At 46.4% G+C, this 16,529-nt stretch overlaps 1 protein-coding gene across 3 annotated transcripts; it reads left to right on the top strand.

The window, feature by feature from the left end:
* The first annotated feature begins 1,550 nt into the window (after positions 1 to 1,550).
* LOC115615248 lies at positions 1,551 to 16,478 on the top strand. Of its 3 annotated transcripts, none has more exons than XM_030503176.1 (8): positions 1,551 to 1,648; positions 10,629 to 10,809; positions 12,529 to 12,716; positions 12,814 to 12,873; positions 13,064 to 13,408; positions 14,123 to 14,198; positions 14,651 to 14,737; positions 15,465 to 16,478. In XM_030503176.1, exons 3-8 carry the CDS (start codon positions 12,542 to 12,544, stop codon positions 15,910 to 15,912), a joined length of 1,191 nt encoding a protein of 396 aa, XP_030359036.1. In that variant the 5' UTR covers positions 1,551 to 1,648; positions 10,629 to 10,809; positions 12,529 to 12,541; the 3' UTR covers positions 15,913 to 16,478. The 3 variants fall into 3 exon arrangements, with proteins under 3 accessions (XP_030359036.1, XP_030359035.1, XP_030359034.1); XM_030503175.1 differs by lacking the exon at positions 1,551 to 1,648 and adding an exon at positions 6,498 to 6,581; XM_030503174.1 differs by lacking the exon at positions 1,551 to 1,648 and adding an exon at positions 10,271 to 10,499.
* Positions 16,479 to 16,529: the final 51 nt, after the last annotated feature.

The following is a 16,529-nucleotide window of genomic DNA, read 5'->3' as shown; positions in this document are numbered from 1 at the left end:
TAATGTGGCTTCCTGGGGAAGCGGAGAAGCAGCAATTAAAGATGTGAGCACTGCATGGGATCATTTGCATCATTAGCCTCAGCGTTTGCAAATGAGGCATCTATCCTTAGCTCTCCAGCACATCCTTGACCTGCCGGAGCTGCCATCCCAGCCATGGAAAGCCTGGATTTGAAATAGTCCATGCAGGAAATGAGGAGAAAATTCCTGTGTCTTCTGAGCCCCTGTTTCTTTCTCTTTGCTCCTTTCTTGATCTGAGATGTTGCACTACCCAGACATGACCTTGTTATGTCTTGTCTTCTGTGCAGGAACATTCTCAATAAGACATGTTTCTCCTAACCTTTACTCTCACGTTTCTGGATTTCTATTGCATGATACAAGAAACTATGGGTTAAACCCTAGTGGGCAGGGAATGGATTAGAAACTTCAGAAGAGGGCAGAGGCATTTTTTGCTTTCTTCAGCCTGCCTCTTTCCTTTTGTTCCCCTTTCACAGGAGCTCACTTCAGCTCTCCTGTTTTTTGGAGCACACTTAGCTCTTTCCTGATCTTCCAAGGCTTGTTTGGGCTCTGGGTGTCAAGCTCACTATTTGTTAACCATCTTTTCTTTTTCTCCCTAGCTACTTACGTGTTTCTTTAAATTCTTTACCTTCATTTACCTGTTGGACTGATGGATTTTTCTTACCTTTTATTCCCTTAGTGTGTTTTTCTGTATTCGCTTCATTCTGAATTCAATTTTTCACTTGCATTGTGGTTGTTAGGTGCCAGTTATGTGAGTATTAATTCTTTCTCTACTGCTTGTTTTAGCTTTCAGAGGGAGGTGGGTAGTTCTCTTAGGTTAAACTCAATTAAATGCCTTCTGTGATGCTGCTTAGGTCCTTGTATCACTTTGGTGGGATAAAGGTGCAGAGGTTATAGGTATGAAGCTATGGCTCTTCTTGAGAGAACAAGAACTGTATTATCCAGCTTTTCAGGGGTAAGTTGACCACCTCATTTTGGGGAGGAACTGGTTTTGATCAGCAGAGAGGTGCCCAGGGCAGGTACTTGGGCTTAGAGGGTCAACAGCAGCTCCCTGGGGCCACATCCATGCGGCACCATAAGGTTTTGTGGTGGGATGCTGGGGCAGTGAGAATAACTCTGAGATGCATGTAAGGAAATGGGGTGTGTAAAAGGGTCTGAAAAGCAGACCTGCTTTGCTTAGCTTGCTAAGGCTTGCACAGGAAAAAATATTTTAAATAATATTATGGAGAATTTGAGGCTTCTTCTCACATTCTTTTCCTGCCAAATCTTTCCCCTTTGTAAGAAAGCCGGAAATCCAGAGCTCATGTGATGAAAATCTCTGGTTTTTAGTTTATTTTTCTTTTCTTTCCCAATGTTTTCATCACAGCAGGAGTCAGAGGATGTGTGTAACCTGCCTGGCTTTGTCTTAGTGGCAGCATTGATGACATGGGGGAGCTGGTCAGAGGAGCGTCACTGCGCTGCCCTTCATTTTCCTTGCGCAACTGATGGTGATCTAATGAATGAGGCACAACCAAGACCTTTTGCCTCTCTTACATTCATCAAGCAATCATCTCCCCAGTCACGCTTCGCCTCCAAATACCTCATTTGCATCTGGCTGACCTTGGCTGTCCTCTGTGGATGGGAAGATGAAGAGGTGGGAACGTTGGGGGCTGGCTTTTATGGGTGAATCATGGAATAGTGGCTGGTGCAGGCTCAGGCATGAGAGGTGCTGTGGAAACATCATGTGCTGTGCCATGAAGGACGGTAGTAAATAGATTGAGCAAGGGATGAAAAGGGGGAGGGCACTTGGTTAGTTACTGCTGATGAAAACGTGAAGGGAAATAAAGACAGAAAAATATACCAGAGACTGAACAGCACTGCAGGTCTGCGGCTCCTAATAACTGTAGTGAATGCTATAAATGATACGAAAAGCTCTCAAGTGACCGAGGACTTCTAGTGAATGGCTGGGTGAAACAAAGGAATACTGGTTTGGGTAGAACTTTTATTCTAATTTAAGCAAGATCCTTTCCCTGAGATAACGGCTGCATTGAATAAACTGGAATATCTTCTTCACTAGAGCCGGCAGGAACTAGATAAAGCTCTTGTTCAGGTGAACTTTAATCCAACATGTACCTGTGTGGGAGCCTTCAAACAGTTGTAAGAATAAGGATGGTGCTTAGGGTTAAGATAACTACCTTTCATATGAGTAAATTAGGAGTGGATGAGCCATGAGTTTTAGCAGAGCAATTACAATTTATGCCAGCTCAGGGGGAACATTAAACCACATTAAGCTAAGGGTCTGTCTGCATTGCAAGCTGAGCTTTAAAACTAAAGAGGATTTAGTAGTCCTAAGCTCCAAACAGACCTTTAGATCCAAGTTTTCCCGTGGTTATGGCCTTGGTCTTGTCTCTTGGGCTGTAAATGTACTTGTAAAACAAACACCAGAGTTATAACTTCCACAGATTTCAAAGAGCTCCAATGGGAAAAGGTCTGCCTGGACTGTGGGGTAAGTTCTCAGAGCAGAACACTTTCAAGTGCTATGAAACTGCATGAAAACTCCTTTTTTATGGGGGAGTTGATTTCAAACCCTGGTCTATCAACCTGCCATGCTCTTTGAGAAGGAACAAACTTTACAAGGCATATTTAACCTAATTTCACTGACAGCTTTGCAGCTGGGAGAACATCAATAAACCATAATGGCTATTCACTGGGCAGTAGGCACTGAGCAGTTATGTTTTGTCTGTAGGCAGCCTAATGAAACCAGCAGTTAACGACCTAATGAGAATTGAAACCGCTGCTCCATGGAGACATCCCTTTTCCTGCACCCAATATTTTCCAGAGGAGTTTAGTGCTGCTCGATGTTCAGGTGAAAACTGCTTTGTTCTGTTCAAGTGGTGATGCACTTTTCTGTGATGGTGCTTCACATGTGTGTGTCTGGATGCTGCGACATTGGGGATGCATCACAAAGTCCACTGTTCCTGCAGGAGCTGGTGAGCAGGGAGATGCCCATAGCATAGGATTGGAAAATGAGTGGTGAGGGGTGTTTTGTTGTTTCCCTCAGTGCCAGCCAGCACATTAATATCACAGTTATTCCCTCGAGTGCAGGTGTTGTCCCATCCCTCCGAGCCAGTCTGAACTGTGGGTATTGAAGCTTCCAGCTAATGGAGATGACAATGTGCAAAGAAGGAGCTGGGTAAGGGCACGTAAAGAGGTCAGTGACAAAGAACAGGTCTGCCAAGTAATTTTAGCCCCTATTTTGGGCAGGGTGGGGGTCAGAATTGAGCAGTCATGGCCATGCAGTAGCAAACTGGGTTTGCAGACTGCAGTTGGTGTGCTTGTGCTCATCTCATTCTGCCTTGCAGAGGAGCCTGACCAGAGCTGAGCACCGAGACCTCAAGAAGGGTCTCAGAATCTATCTTGTATTTAGATTTCTTATACTTAGTTGCTTATTGCAACAGCCTCGAAGGTGTAAGCTTGCATCCTTCTGTGCCCCAGCTCAGTGTTCTTGATTCAACCCTTTGCTGATTCCTGCTTCATCCTGCTCATTGCAAACATGAGTTGATGGGTGCTTTTGTCCTCTCCATCACTGGAAACAATGCTTTCAGAGAACTGTGTGCCTCACAGGTGTATCAGGCTATGTGTTTTCTCCAAAAATGAGGTTAGGTACGAGGTATGTGGGCTCATTTCTTTAGAAGGGTAAGAGAAACTGCTGATGCTCCCCAAGATGGGCCTCCCTACCTAGCAGCCTGCCACTAATGTGCTTCTGAAGAGCTTTATAATTTGTCCTTATTGTGTTCTGTGTGTGATTTAATGAAAGAATTTTTAATGAAAGACCCTTTCTCTACTGTAATTGAGCTCTTAATCTTATCTGAAAAGCAGAGCACAATCCCTTCAGGAATGGTGTTCCAGCAACAGCCTATTTGCATTTCCTGCACCTTGGTGTTGCTCGCAGGTGCTGCTCGCTCTTTATTTTAGAGCAGACAATAAGGAGATTTCTTTGAGTCAAAAATACAGCAGTGATGCCATATGGAGTAGGTCTGAGAAACAAACTATCGCTCTTCCCAACTGAACAAGCAAAACCTTCCCTAGTCCTGAAAAGCAAGAAGTGATCTTCCCCTTAGTGAGCACCTGAGTCTTCATGCAGCTTGATGCTCAGCAAATGGTACATGGAGATGGCAGGAGATAAAAGTAGAAACTTCAAAACAACAGGATGCTGAAAAACTTGCGAGAGAGGCAACATGTTCAGTGAAAATCTTTCCATCTTAAACCTTCAAAAATCATTTTTATGAAAATGGGCAGATCTATCCTGCTTTTGATCAGCCTGAACTTCCTAAACAGCACTCTTCAACCAGAATTATGAGGTAGAGTCTAAAGAAGGCTTAGCACAGGAGTTTTCATTGTGACCTTAGATTTTGTTAATGTGCTGTAGGGTGGAGGGAAGCCACCAGCCCCCACTGCAGGCTGATGGGACCCTGCTGACCCAAGCACTGATGAAAACTCCCAAAACTTAGTGCGGAACTGGCACAAACCAAAATCTGGATGGAACTTAACACTGGAATCACTTGAAGGTTGATGGTGATCCATAGTTTCCACTCCAAAACCATGGGCGATGCAGACAGTGGCTGGTTTGCTCCTGCTCTGTGCAGAACTGGTGGTTGGGAGCGGCAGAGCCATGGGATGAATCAGCTGCTGGTTTGTTGGGACACACAAAACCCCATGTCTCTACTATTTTGGTCCACAGAGCAGAGCGCATTTCACTAGACAACTCCCTGGAGATGGGATGGATGAGGATGCAAGCCTTCCTCTGCCCCTGGCCATCAGTTGATGCCATGCTCAAACACACAAGTTACATCTTGTACAAGTCTATGAAGTCAGGGAAGAGGATTCCAGCTGAGCTCAGTGGTGTCATTTACCAGGCAAGTGAGGACTAGATTCTGCACCACATCCCCACAGCTGGAGATGAGTGGGTTGAACTGTATCCCCTTACAAGGTGAGAAATGTGTCATGTTTTGTCTTGCCTTGTGCAGCAGATATCCTAATTTAGAGTGGCACTGTCTTCTGCTGCTTCCTCTGCCTCCTTGCACTGATGCACACTTCCAGTGAGCAGACCCATCTGTTTCAGACCTGTCACTTCATCTCTCCCACCTGTGCTTCCCTTTGTACTAATCCACTCATCCCTGAGAAGATATCCATTACTGGAATAATAGGCACTATTGGATCAGCCTTTGATGTGATGAGCAGTGGATTTTTGTACTCAATATGACAATTTAAGCTGCTACAAATAAAAGATGTAATTGCCAACTCCCCCCCCCCCCCCCGGAGAATAAATTAAGGAAAAAGACCCTTCGTGTTATGAACTGAGCGTTCAAGGCTGAAGAGGGTGAAGGTGGAGATGAAGTTGTCTCCTGAGAGGAGTAAATTTGTCAATTTAGCAAATTAGAGGGAATATGCTTGTACCTTTTAAGTAGTCAAGTACCTAAATAATGTCACTGTGAGTAGGCAGGGCTGGGGTGGGAATTGCTGAGCAGAGCTGAGGGTTTTGACAGAGCTATTCACACAAGAGCCCATTTGCTAGTGCCAGCTTCATGAAACAGGGCCCAGAGACACTGCTGGTCAAGGACAATTTCTCTGCCTGATTTTACACTGTGTTGCTACAAGGCTGTTTGAGAGTGTTTTCTACTCCCTTTGCATCTCTATGGATGATATCCTTGATGAAACTGTCCTGCCGCACACTGACTGCCTGTGTGATGGCACCGATGAGCCTTGCACCATGCACTGGTGCCTGCGAGGGCTCGGTCCCCTTTCATTGAAAGCTGTGACAGGTTAAAGGGAATTTTGATGAATTATTCAGCACATAACATGCCCTGAGAGAAATGATCAGTGGCTGCGGTTGTGTGAGGTGAAAAGGAGGATTTCATGCTTTTTGGCGGACAAGCAGCGATGCTGCAGAAGCTCTGATCTAGAGTGCAGCACACAGGAACATCATGGAGAGGGGCGAGAGGTTCCTTATGGCCTCTTGGTCCCACTTGCACAGCTTCCTGTTCAAAATCAGCTCAGTCCCCAACCCCTCCTGATGCTCTTTGTGCTTTCTGCCAGAAACAGGACAAAACGGGGCGGGGGGGGGAAATCCCAACCGAGCAACGCTGAGGGTAAGAGCTCCATCCAACAGGGATGCTGTGGAGGAGGCTGGAGGCAGCACCCTGCCTGTGCTGATGGGTGCTCACGCAGCGTGTGCCACCCGGTGAGTTCCTTCCGCAACTGCTAGCGTGCTCCTGATTATATTTAATTAATTAGCAGCAGGGTTGCGATTCTGGAATCAGAATTGTGCCGGTGAAGGAACAGGAGACAACATGTTCCCTTGGCGCTGGAGCTCCTCTACTGGTACCCGCGACTACGTTTGCCAAGGTAACGGAGGGCAGTGACTCAGAGATGCGCAGGCAGCAGCTGGCAGCACAATGCTGGCTCCACGGAGGCTGAGCACTTGGATTTGGCACTCCCGAGCACCTACTTCGTGTCCCTGCAGCGCTTTTCCATCCAGGAATGGTGCGGAGAAGGGTGACGAGTCTGCAGGGATGTGGTGCCAAGAGGTGATGTGATGAGATGAATTTTCCACATCCTTTCTTGCTGTGTTGTTTCCTTCTCTTGCGGGATGATCATAGAATCATGGAATAGTTTGGGTTGGAAGGGACCTTCAAAGGTTATCTAGTCCAACCCCTTGCAATGAGCAGGGACATCTTGAACTAGATCAGAACCACATCCAGCCTGACAGACTGGGATGTTTTCTTCTTTACCATTGCACTCTGGAAATCCTGAACCTAAAAATTCATTCTTGGGTTTTTGTTCTTATTAATTACACTGACCTGTACATCAGGAACAGTTTAATAGTGGGGTTTGTTATTGTATGAAACTTTTAGGCTTTTTCTTCTTTTTGGCCCTGATTTTGTGATTTGGCAGGCGTCTGCTTAATCTAAATAATGTTGTCAGTCCTGTCACCCTCTCAGGAGCTGCTCAGATACCCAAAGTTCAACAGGTTTGTGTTGCCCACGTACCTACAGCTGCAATTGCAATGTAAATTCGTTTCTTCCTCTTCAACTTCATGAGACTGATCGGTTCTTTAGTTTTTCGTTCATCCTTAGTGTGGTTAATTCCTGCTAGTCCCCTTCTTATCCCTGTGAATACTAAAGAGACTAAAATACTTGAAAGCATCAGAAAAGGTTTGGGGATATTTAAAGCCATCATCATGTTTTATGGCTCTACTCCTTTCAGTAACAGTCCCTTCTATTTCTTTGGTGATTTTTTTTTTCTCTTTTATTGCTAACTGTACTTATGCCATCTCCCTGACAAGCTCACAAAGAAACCAGCCAGCCAAGCAGATAAGGGAACAGATATAGAGTGCAAGGGTCAGATAAATACAGACAGCTCAGGAGAAAAGGCTTTGCGAAATGGTGGGAAGCTGAATAGGTGAAAAGGAAGTGGTTTTGGAGTGCAATTGCAAAGGGGAAACCCTTTTTTTGCTGAGGAAAAAAAACACCTTGGCCTCCATAAAGTATCTCAATGAATTCAGGGTAATAAAAGAGAAGGAATAATTACTTGCATTTTGGTAAATGTGAAGTGTTTCCAGGCCTGTGGCCTCGCTGCAGGAGCACACGCAGCCTTTGCAGCTCTGTAACCCTGCAAAGCTGTGCCTTGTGTATTTACTCTGATTTTCCTCATGGTTTTATGGCCTTTGTCACATGAGGAGTAATATGCTCCAGTCTAGGAAGGCATTTAACAAACTGCAGTTAAGGAGGACTTACATGTACCAGCCTAGCTGGCTGCTGACCTGAGATTGTTGCTTTGCTCCCCATTTCTGAGTAATTTTGCTTATTAGGAATGAGATAAATCTTTAATTAAAATGCAGTTAATTCCGGCCTCATTAGCCTGGATCACATTTCATGTTCCTTATGTTGTAAGCAGAGATGGGACTCGTACTTATTTCATTAAAGATGCAAAATGCCACCAGGTGGTCGCTCTCCGGTACAGACAGTGACTTATGCTACAGCCCTTGTGCAAAACCATGACCCAGATCCATCTTAATGACTCCATCATCCCCGAGGGGAATGTTGACAAGGGCCATGACTAAAAGTCTGGGTCTCCGTCCTTCTTATAGCTTGGCTGTGTGTCCTGGCAATGCTGATCCCTCCTCGTGATACACCATGTATGGCCCTAGGCCTCTCTTCCTGTGATGTGGAGGGATGCAGGGGCTGGTCTTGGGTCCAAACCACAGTGCTTGATGGTTCCCATGTAATTTCGTTGTGGTGAGAACGATTAATGAGTGATGTACCTCTCATCACTCAGTTACTGAACTATGGCTGCGTTCTGAAGTGGTGAAGCGTGTGCTTGGGTTGCTCAAGATTAACTATCAGAGTTAAAAAGCAAAGGGAGATTAAAACCACCTGTGTTTGCTATTTAAATCCCTTCAAACAACACTTGTGGTTGCCCTGATAAAGATAGGGCAGCATTCAAACAGATGCTGAACATGGTTCCTCTAACGCTTATCTCTAGATAAGATTACAAAGATGCTATTGTTGTTCCTTAGTCACAGCTGAGACCTGAATCTCAGCAAATGCAGCTTAGAGGGGAAATGTGCTGGCACTGGAGACAGGGATGGGGTTTGTTTCCAAAGAAGAGGTTCCTGGAAACAGTAACTCTACATGCAGCCCACAAGCAGGCACCTGGCAAGGGATTTTGTATTCAAACGCAGAGAGGGAAATCTAATCAAGACTTGAAAATCTCCATGAAGTCAAACACTTGGGATTCACTTCAGACTCATATTTTCCTGGAATAATTCAACACAAACACTGTATATTTATACACGGACACTTGACTTTTCTGTTGTTTGATGAGACTACGATTTGTCTTCCTCCTGTGGCCACTGCAATTTTCCCTCTCTTGTGGTTGAACTACCCACCACTACCCCCAGGACTACCCATCTGTTATGCTTTGCATATTGTTGGTTCTTCCAAGGAAAGCAAACAATGCTTGCTTAAGCAAGCAGATTTGATTCGAACCAGGTCCTGCATAAAATCAGAATCCAATCTCACTTGCACTGTCATGTATCTTCATTATTTTTTCCTTCATCATTGCTTTTCCATTTCTTCCTATGCAGTTCTCATTCTTCAGCGACATCATTCAAAACTACACAGAATTCAGACGCTACTTCTTATATATTCGTATCCACTGTGACATTATATCTCAGCTGGATCTCTATAACATCTGCTTCTCCCTGGGCTGGCAGATGTATTCTTTGAGCTGTAAATATTGCAAATCAGAGATAAAGACATTTTCTTACCATGCGAATCCGATCGAGGTCCCTTTCTACTATCTCCCTGAACATCTGAAGTCTCCCTTTCTCCCAACAGACTCCAGGGCTTCTTTTGGCTAAGCTAAAGCAGAAAGAGCTGTTTAGATTCACTTCCTGGCTATATTTCCATCTCATGCAGTGCTGGATGTCTGACTGGGCAGGCAGGTCTGCAGATGGCCTCAACCACTGCATCTCTGCCTGCTGGTGTCCAGCCCAACCACAGCACACTGTGAGCATTGATGATGGTTTCCAACACTGTGTTCCCTCTTTGCTGCCAGATCAACCAGAAGACCCCTCCCCAGGGACAGACCAGTGCCACAGCTGTGTTTGTCCAAGGAGATGGGGGACAAACACAACAGAAATGGAGTGTGTGACCTGCAGAGCTGAGCATAGAGCTGGGAAGAGCGTGGTGATGTCTCTCCAGAGGTGCAGTGTCTAGAGCAGGTTGCTCCAAGCCCCTGTGTCCAACCTGGCCTTGAACACTGCCAGGGATGGGGCAGCCACAGCTTCTCTGGGCACCCTGTGCCAGTGCCTCAGCACCCTCACAGGGAAGAGCTTCTGCCTCAGAGCTCATCTCAATCTCCCCTCTGGCAGGTTAAAGCCATTCCCCTTGTCCTGTCCCTCCAGGCCCTTGTCCAAAGACCCTCTCCAGGTTTCTTGTGGCCCCCTTTAGGTACCGGAAGGCTGCTAAAAAAGAAATGCAGTTACTTTGAAAGATGCTTTGAAAGGGAGTAAAACTTGCTGTTGGGCTTCTCTCTGAGAGCAAGTCCGATCTCTTTTCTTCTTTTGATGCTGTTATTCCTCCATGGCCAGGATGCTGCAGGCATTTAAATTCTCTTCTTCAAATCCTTGTTTCAAAAAGGGCCTAAAATATGTTTTGCTCTCAGATGCAGCAAATGGGAAGCCCACACCGCAGCCGTCTCTCAGCCTCCCTTCTCCTGTCTCAGGGAGAAAAGAATTCACCAAGCCCTAGAGCCTGACTCACTCGCTGTGTGAGCATGAATTAACCAGGAATGTTCGAGAATTATTCCTGAATAATTCATGAACCTGAATTAATCATGCATTTTCATGAATTATTCATGAATAACTCATGGAAATGCAAGGTTTATTCATGCTCCAAAAAACCCAAGGCTTTTTCTCTTCTCTTCTGCTCTGCCTCCCTGTAAGAAACAGACCTGAAACAAGCTAAGGGGGGAAAAAAAATATGTATATGGAAAAATAACAGGAATCACCATGCTGAAACAAAACAAGCAGGAAAAAAGAAAGCAAAGGGTCTTTCTTCTCTTTGCAGTGGGGACGGCAGGTGGGAGCTTTCTAAGCCAGACAAAGGAGACCTGACAAGGAACTGTGGTGAAGGGACAAGCCCAAGGCAAAGAAGTGGCCGGTCACCTCTTCTCCTGGAGCAGGCAGCTGAGACCTGGATAGACAGGAGATATTTTGCAAGACTCAGCACCTGGAGCAGTGCTAACCAGGCAAGGACCCAGCTCTGTCGCTATCAGGGTTTTGATATCTCTTTCTCTTTCTTTCTTTCTTTCTCTGTTTGTGTGATTGTGTAGTTTGTAGTTTTGTTGCATTCGTTAAGGTAAATAAGCACTTGGTAAGTGGGGCAGGAGGGAGGAGCAGCAGTTCTGAAGATCAGCGGGGTTTCTTTACATGTTAAAAAACCCCTCTAGAGAGCATTTGGGGCTGGGGTGGTTGTTTGCTGGTTGAAATATGGTGCTCTTTAAGCAGAGCTGTGTTTTCTGGGAGGGTGATGTCTCAGCTATGCCTTTATCTCACTGTCTTGGTCTGTAACCTTCCCTGGGCTCAGAGATGTTACGGAGCATCGGCGGCAGGGAAGGGGATGTGGGAGCCAGGCAGTTACCATGCAATTAATTTGTACATGGTGCTTCCTTATAAAAATAAACCCCAGAGTGTGTGTCTTGGCCAAGAGAAAAGGATTAGAGTGAGCCAGGACTGAGTCTGTGCCAATAAAGCAGGCTGACGGTTCCTTGCAAGGAGTTTTGCTGTAGATGATGATGATGGTGGAGGGGAAAAAGCAGAAGGAGAAAGTTCTCCGGAGTGAACCAAACCTCACAAGTGAGAGGAGTTAAAATCAGGCTTTAATGGGGGATGCAAAGCAAGAGACTACAATAAATTGGGTTACAGCTGCCTCTCCTGCCAGCTTGTCCCTGCTCCATGGCTCCTCTCTCTGCCCCAGCTCCCTCCCGGCTTTGGACACCATGGCTGCTCTCCATGCAGGGCTCAGCCCCAGCTCTCAGATCCTGCTGCAGAGCAGAGCAGGATGGTCTGGGGCGATGCTCAGCAAGGTGGGCTCTGCCTGGGTTTGTCCCCATCCATGATGCGCTGGTTGAAACCTGGAAAGAAACCCTCTCTTGACTTCTCAGCTGCCCCTGTGACTCAGGAGGCTTTGGAAGTCCCCACTAAGCCCGGCTGGTTTTGATCTCTGAGCACTCTCACTTCTCCAGTGATTCAAACCTGCAGCTCCAAGCAGGAAACAGGGTATCCCAGTGGCACCCAGGAGACCAGCTCGTTGCAGCTTTGCTGCTTGGCTGCCTTAGATATATCTTTCACTGGTCCGTGCCTCAGTTTCCCCATGTGTGTAATAGTGGTAATCTGCTGCCCTCGTTGTCAAAGTACTTTGACATTTACTGGGGAAAATAACTGTGCAGGCAAAGGAATGATCATTTCCTGGAATACTGCTGGGTCTTTTCGAGTTTCTTCTCTGCACTGCCTTTATATCATACAGATAAAATCCTGTGCTGTAGGAAATTGCTGTAGACCTATTAAGGTCAATTGATCTGTGCTGGTTCACACAGGCAGAGGAACCAACTCGGTGTCTTATCCAGTGTCTGCCCAATACATCCTGTGTGAAAGCTGGTCTTGGCTCACCCCAGGGGACACAGGTCATGACTGGAGATGCAGTTCCTCTTCTAATTAAACTGGGGCACATTAAAGCCTGTGCCCAGGTCAGTCCCAGGGCAACCTCATAGGGAAAGGGCTTAGGACAGGGCAAGCACAGAAGAGCAGGAATGGGAGAGGAGAAATAACTGGTAGAAAAGATGGAGGGACAAGTATTTTATATCCATAGGCTGCGCTGCCTCAGGTAGAGCATCGTTTGTTAATCCTCCCTACCACAGGAAAGCACAAAGCTGTACCGTGACCCTTCTCTCCTGCTCCCTCTGCACTAGGTGGGCAGCCCCAATGTCAACCAAGCTCTACGTCCTCATCAGCTGGCCCGATGGCAGCCGGGTGATCAACATTGAGAACATCAAGGAGCCCCGCAAGCCCTTCCACCTCTATGCAGTGGGTGAGCAGGTGCTGGCCCGCTGCCCTGGCTTCAGCGGGCTCTACTGGGGCATGGTGGAAGGCATAAGTGGTAAGTGACACCCCTCTATCCTCAGCTTCACAATGTGGGGCTGCTCAGGAGCAATCTTTAGAGGAGTTGAGTGCTGAAAAGTCCTCTTTTCCTACAGAGCATAAAGATATTTTAGAGAAGAAGCTGCTGGAAGATAGACAGCTCCTGGAGAAGCTGAGTGAGTAAGGTTTTGGAAGGTTGCACCTTTCTACTTCCATTGGGATTTTGGGATGGGAGGATGCTGAGTTTGTTTAGGCCTGTCATAAATTTCACCTCACACAATCAGGGTGACAAGTACTGGGTGGGAGGTGGAAGATACCCAACACTGATATCCCATGGCACATCTCGACTATCTGCCTTGCTTTCAGAAGAAGAACCAGCTGTCCATAGCATGATGCCACCCCAGCCAAAGAAATCCAGGAAAACCTTCCCAAAATGGACCCCGGGGAATACATCCAGGAAACACCACAGCGACAGGACTTACCCAGCAAAGCCCCTGCTGAGGGCGGCCGAGGCCAGCCTGCCCCGTGATGCTGGCAGCTCTTCCATCATCAAGGAGAGACGTGCCCTGGGCAATGCAGCTGCAAGGTCCCGCTCACTGGCAGGTCCCCCTCACCCAGCCAGCGCCTTCACACCACCATCCACGTTTGTCACCGTGGCCATGCCGGGGACTTCCCAGGGTGAAGAGGAAGGGGTTGGTCCAGCTGCTAGAGGTAACTGTGGCTGTAAATAAGGATATTGGCTTTTAGTGCTCTCCTGCGTTATCCCGAGTGGCAGGTTGGGATGGGGACCTGCAGACCTTCTTTGCTTCTGGGCTCTGTGTGATTTCTCCCAGGGCTACAAAGGTTAGAGATGACATTTTATGGTCCTTTCCATGTGGGATATCTCTTCCAGGAGGGCAGTCTAAAGGGACATGCTGTGTGATAGCCTATGCTTTCTACTCTATAAGGAACCAATTCTGCATCCTGAATTAGCAGTTCTTTCTCCACAAGCTAAAAAACAATCTAGCTTGCCTGAATAACTGAAATATCCCAAAGCCTTGTGTCTCAATTAGTCAAACTTTCTCAGATTTGCCTATTTCCCTGCTTTTCTATCCACTACTACATACCTTAAATGTGCTTAAAAAAGTGTGCTAGTGCATTACCTTCCTGCTGGCTAACAGCAGTTTCCAGAGACACGGTGGCTCTGCTTGCCTTGCCCACTATGTCTTTTATGATGGGAACAGAAGAAGAACCCTTGAAATACCACCTTTTTCTAACAACAAAATCCCCATTGTTCAATCCTGGAAAGCATGTCTGAATCACTCTGTTTATGTAAAGAGAATAATGTGTTGCCATGCAATCTAGTAGGAGTGCTTAGATTATCTATTCTGGAGATAGAGGGATTCAGGATCTTTTCAACAGCTCGTTTCCCATCCCTGCCTGTAGATTATGTTGCCCTGCCGATGAAGAGGAAGTCAGATGGCACCTTGTCCCAATGCCAGCAACACATCTGCCTGAACAGGTACCGCTTGAAAGCACAGTGAGGACCCTGAATGTTTAACACCATATATATTCATTTCATAGTGTGGGTTCTGTCCGCTCTGTTTCCACACCCTGGTGGTGCTCACTTTGAATAGATGTTAACGAAGAGTGATACCCAAAGTGCAAAAGACAAAGGGAGTTTGTGTGGGTACATACTGCAGCCCCTTGTGCTCTGGATCCTTTGGCAGATCAAATGAGAGGTCCTCTGTATCCATGATCCAGGGTTTGCTCTGCTTGGAAGGGAGGGTGCGCAGGAGTTTGGCCATATGAAGAACCATTAATATTTCCACTCCATCGATTTTATTCTTGCTGCAAATGAAAACAGAATTGCTTTGAATTCCAACCTTTGAATTACAGATAATTCTCTTTGGGAATAAATATGAACATGAAGCTTTTTGTGGCACTGCTTTTTAGCTTGCTTGTTTCTTTCAGCTGCGAAGAGCACAAGCTCGATGCTTTGCAAGGAACAGATGACTTCGAGAGAGTTCAGAAAAATTTTGGTCCTGCTGAAATGGAAAGGTGATTAGCTAAAGAAGGCACTTGCTCTTAACTGTGTTTTCCTCCTCACTATGACAAAGAGCAGTGAGACCACAGCTGGGTGAGAAAACAGTGCAATTTTAGAACCAAGAGCTGCTGAATCACTGTGTAATCAGAGCCAGGTTTTTCTTTCTGATTGTAGGAGTTATACATGCAAGAAGGCTCTAAAAGAGTGCAGAAACCACAAAGGTCATGCCTATAACAATCAAAATGACATCTATCATGCTTGAACATGACTGTGTTGTTGCTTGCTTTATTTTGCTGTATTTAAAGTCTATTACTTTGATGATAAGTACCCAGTGATGAAATAGCTGCTAGGGACAGTTTTCCTGAAAAGAAATGGGTGTCAAAAATCACCTTACAGTACTGCATTGTCATTTCCTGGGTGTCATTTCATACCACACATATGTGCCTCCTGGGGCTTGCAGGACAGGGCTTATATCTTTCCTTAAAACTGAGAAGAAAACTCAACATCAAAGTCTCCATACATGCATGACAAGGAGGGGTGGAGGGTTAAACTGAACATTTCTGAGCTACTGAAAAGTCCAGGCCATGTCATTCTTCTCTCCTGCCATAGGTGGATGGGCTGAGACTCTGGCAGAGAAGTAGTCCTGTCCCTGCTTGGGTGGAGGTGCTACATCCTTTAGCAATGTCCGTGGTGAGTCCACAGTGTCTTCTTGCCTTAAGACATATAATACTATTTTTTCAGGGTGGAGAAGATAGAGCAGCTGGAGAGGATGGTGTTGGATCTCCAACAGGATGTCCTCTCTCTGAAGAAGAAGGTGCAGAGGCTGGAATCCCTGTCCTTCCAGGAGGAGCCCCACCGGCAGCCGTGCGAGGTGGTGGAGCTCTTCAATGGCTACACCAAGGAACAGCTCAAAGAGACCATTCGCTTTGACCAGAAAATCAGCACTGCCTGCAAAACGCTGCTTTACAAGCTATTCACATCTGACTACATCCAGAGCCACTCCATCACAGGCCGGAGGGGCAACACTTTCCGAGAGGCGAAGCCCATGATGGATGAACGCTGCATCAAAATCATCCGGGTGCTGTTGAAGCAGAAGTTTGGAGATCACCTCAGTGACACAGTGATCACGGAGAAGATACAAAATGTGCAGAAAGCCCTGAGGCAGAAGTTTAAGACAGAATGTCTCTGATGTGCAGGAGGCTTGCTGTCTCTTCCTGCCATGCTCATCCGTGTACTTAAGCAAAGACAAGACGAGTCCAACCTGCTGCTATTCGGCTGATTCCCCCCAGGGAGCCAACCCCAGTGAACCTCACAATGCAAAGCTTTTGCTGCCAAACCTCTGCCTGCATTAATGGAGCAGATGTTTGGGATGTTTGCCCAGCTTGGCTAGGCTTTTGCACATCTGCTCCCACTTCACAAGTTCCTTCCATCCAGCCTGTGTGCAAGCATCACTGCGGGGTGATTCTAATGATCTCCGGAGCTTTTTGATGGACGTGCTCAAAACCTTGAGGGTTCCCCTTGGGTTCAAGTATGGGTCAATAAATCAGCTTTGTTCCACCTTGCAGTGGGATAGGGAGAGAAAGACTGGCTCTGAGGCAGGTGGACTTTGTGTCACCCAACACGGCTTCTCTCTGCATGCCTGTGGTTGCCTCTTCCTGCCTGTAGGACAATATTTCCTCTCTTTGCTCCCAGTGAATGTGTTTTAGAATTTCTTGCAGTAACAGAAAGGCGGATTCATTAAAACACCACCAGAAACATTCAGAGAAAGAGAAGTTCATTTTTTCCCTCTGTTTTAATGTTGCTGTG

The sequence above is a fragment of the Strigops habroptila genome, chromosome 13, assembly GCF_004027225.2.
Source record: "Strigops habroptila isolate Jane chromosome 13, bStrHab1.2.pri, whole genome shotgun sequence".
Taxonomy (NCBI): domain Eukaryota; kingdom Metazoa; phylum Chordata; class Aves; order Psittaciformes; family Psittacidae; genus Strigops; species Strigops habroptila.
The sequence above is the reverse complement of the archived record's forward strand: the minus strand, read 5'-3'. Positions and strand labels throughout refer to the sequence as shown.

Bases quoted from the DNA above. Each gene is read 5' to 3' on its own strand.
- LOC115615248 (XM_030503176.1), top strand. From the start codon at position 12,542: ATGTCAACCAAGCTCTACGTCCTCATCAGCTGGCCCGATGGCAGCCGG. The intron at 12,874-13,063 runs GTGAGTAAGGTT...CCTTGCTTTCAG, and splicing joins ACAGCTCCTGGAGAAGCTGA to AAGAAGAACCAGCTGTCCAT. The intron at 14,199-14,650 runs GTACCGCTTGAA...TGTTTCTTTCAG, and splicing joins CAACACATCTGCCTGAACAG to CTGCGAAGAGCACAAGCTCG.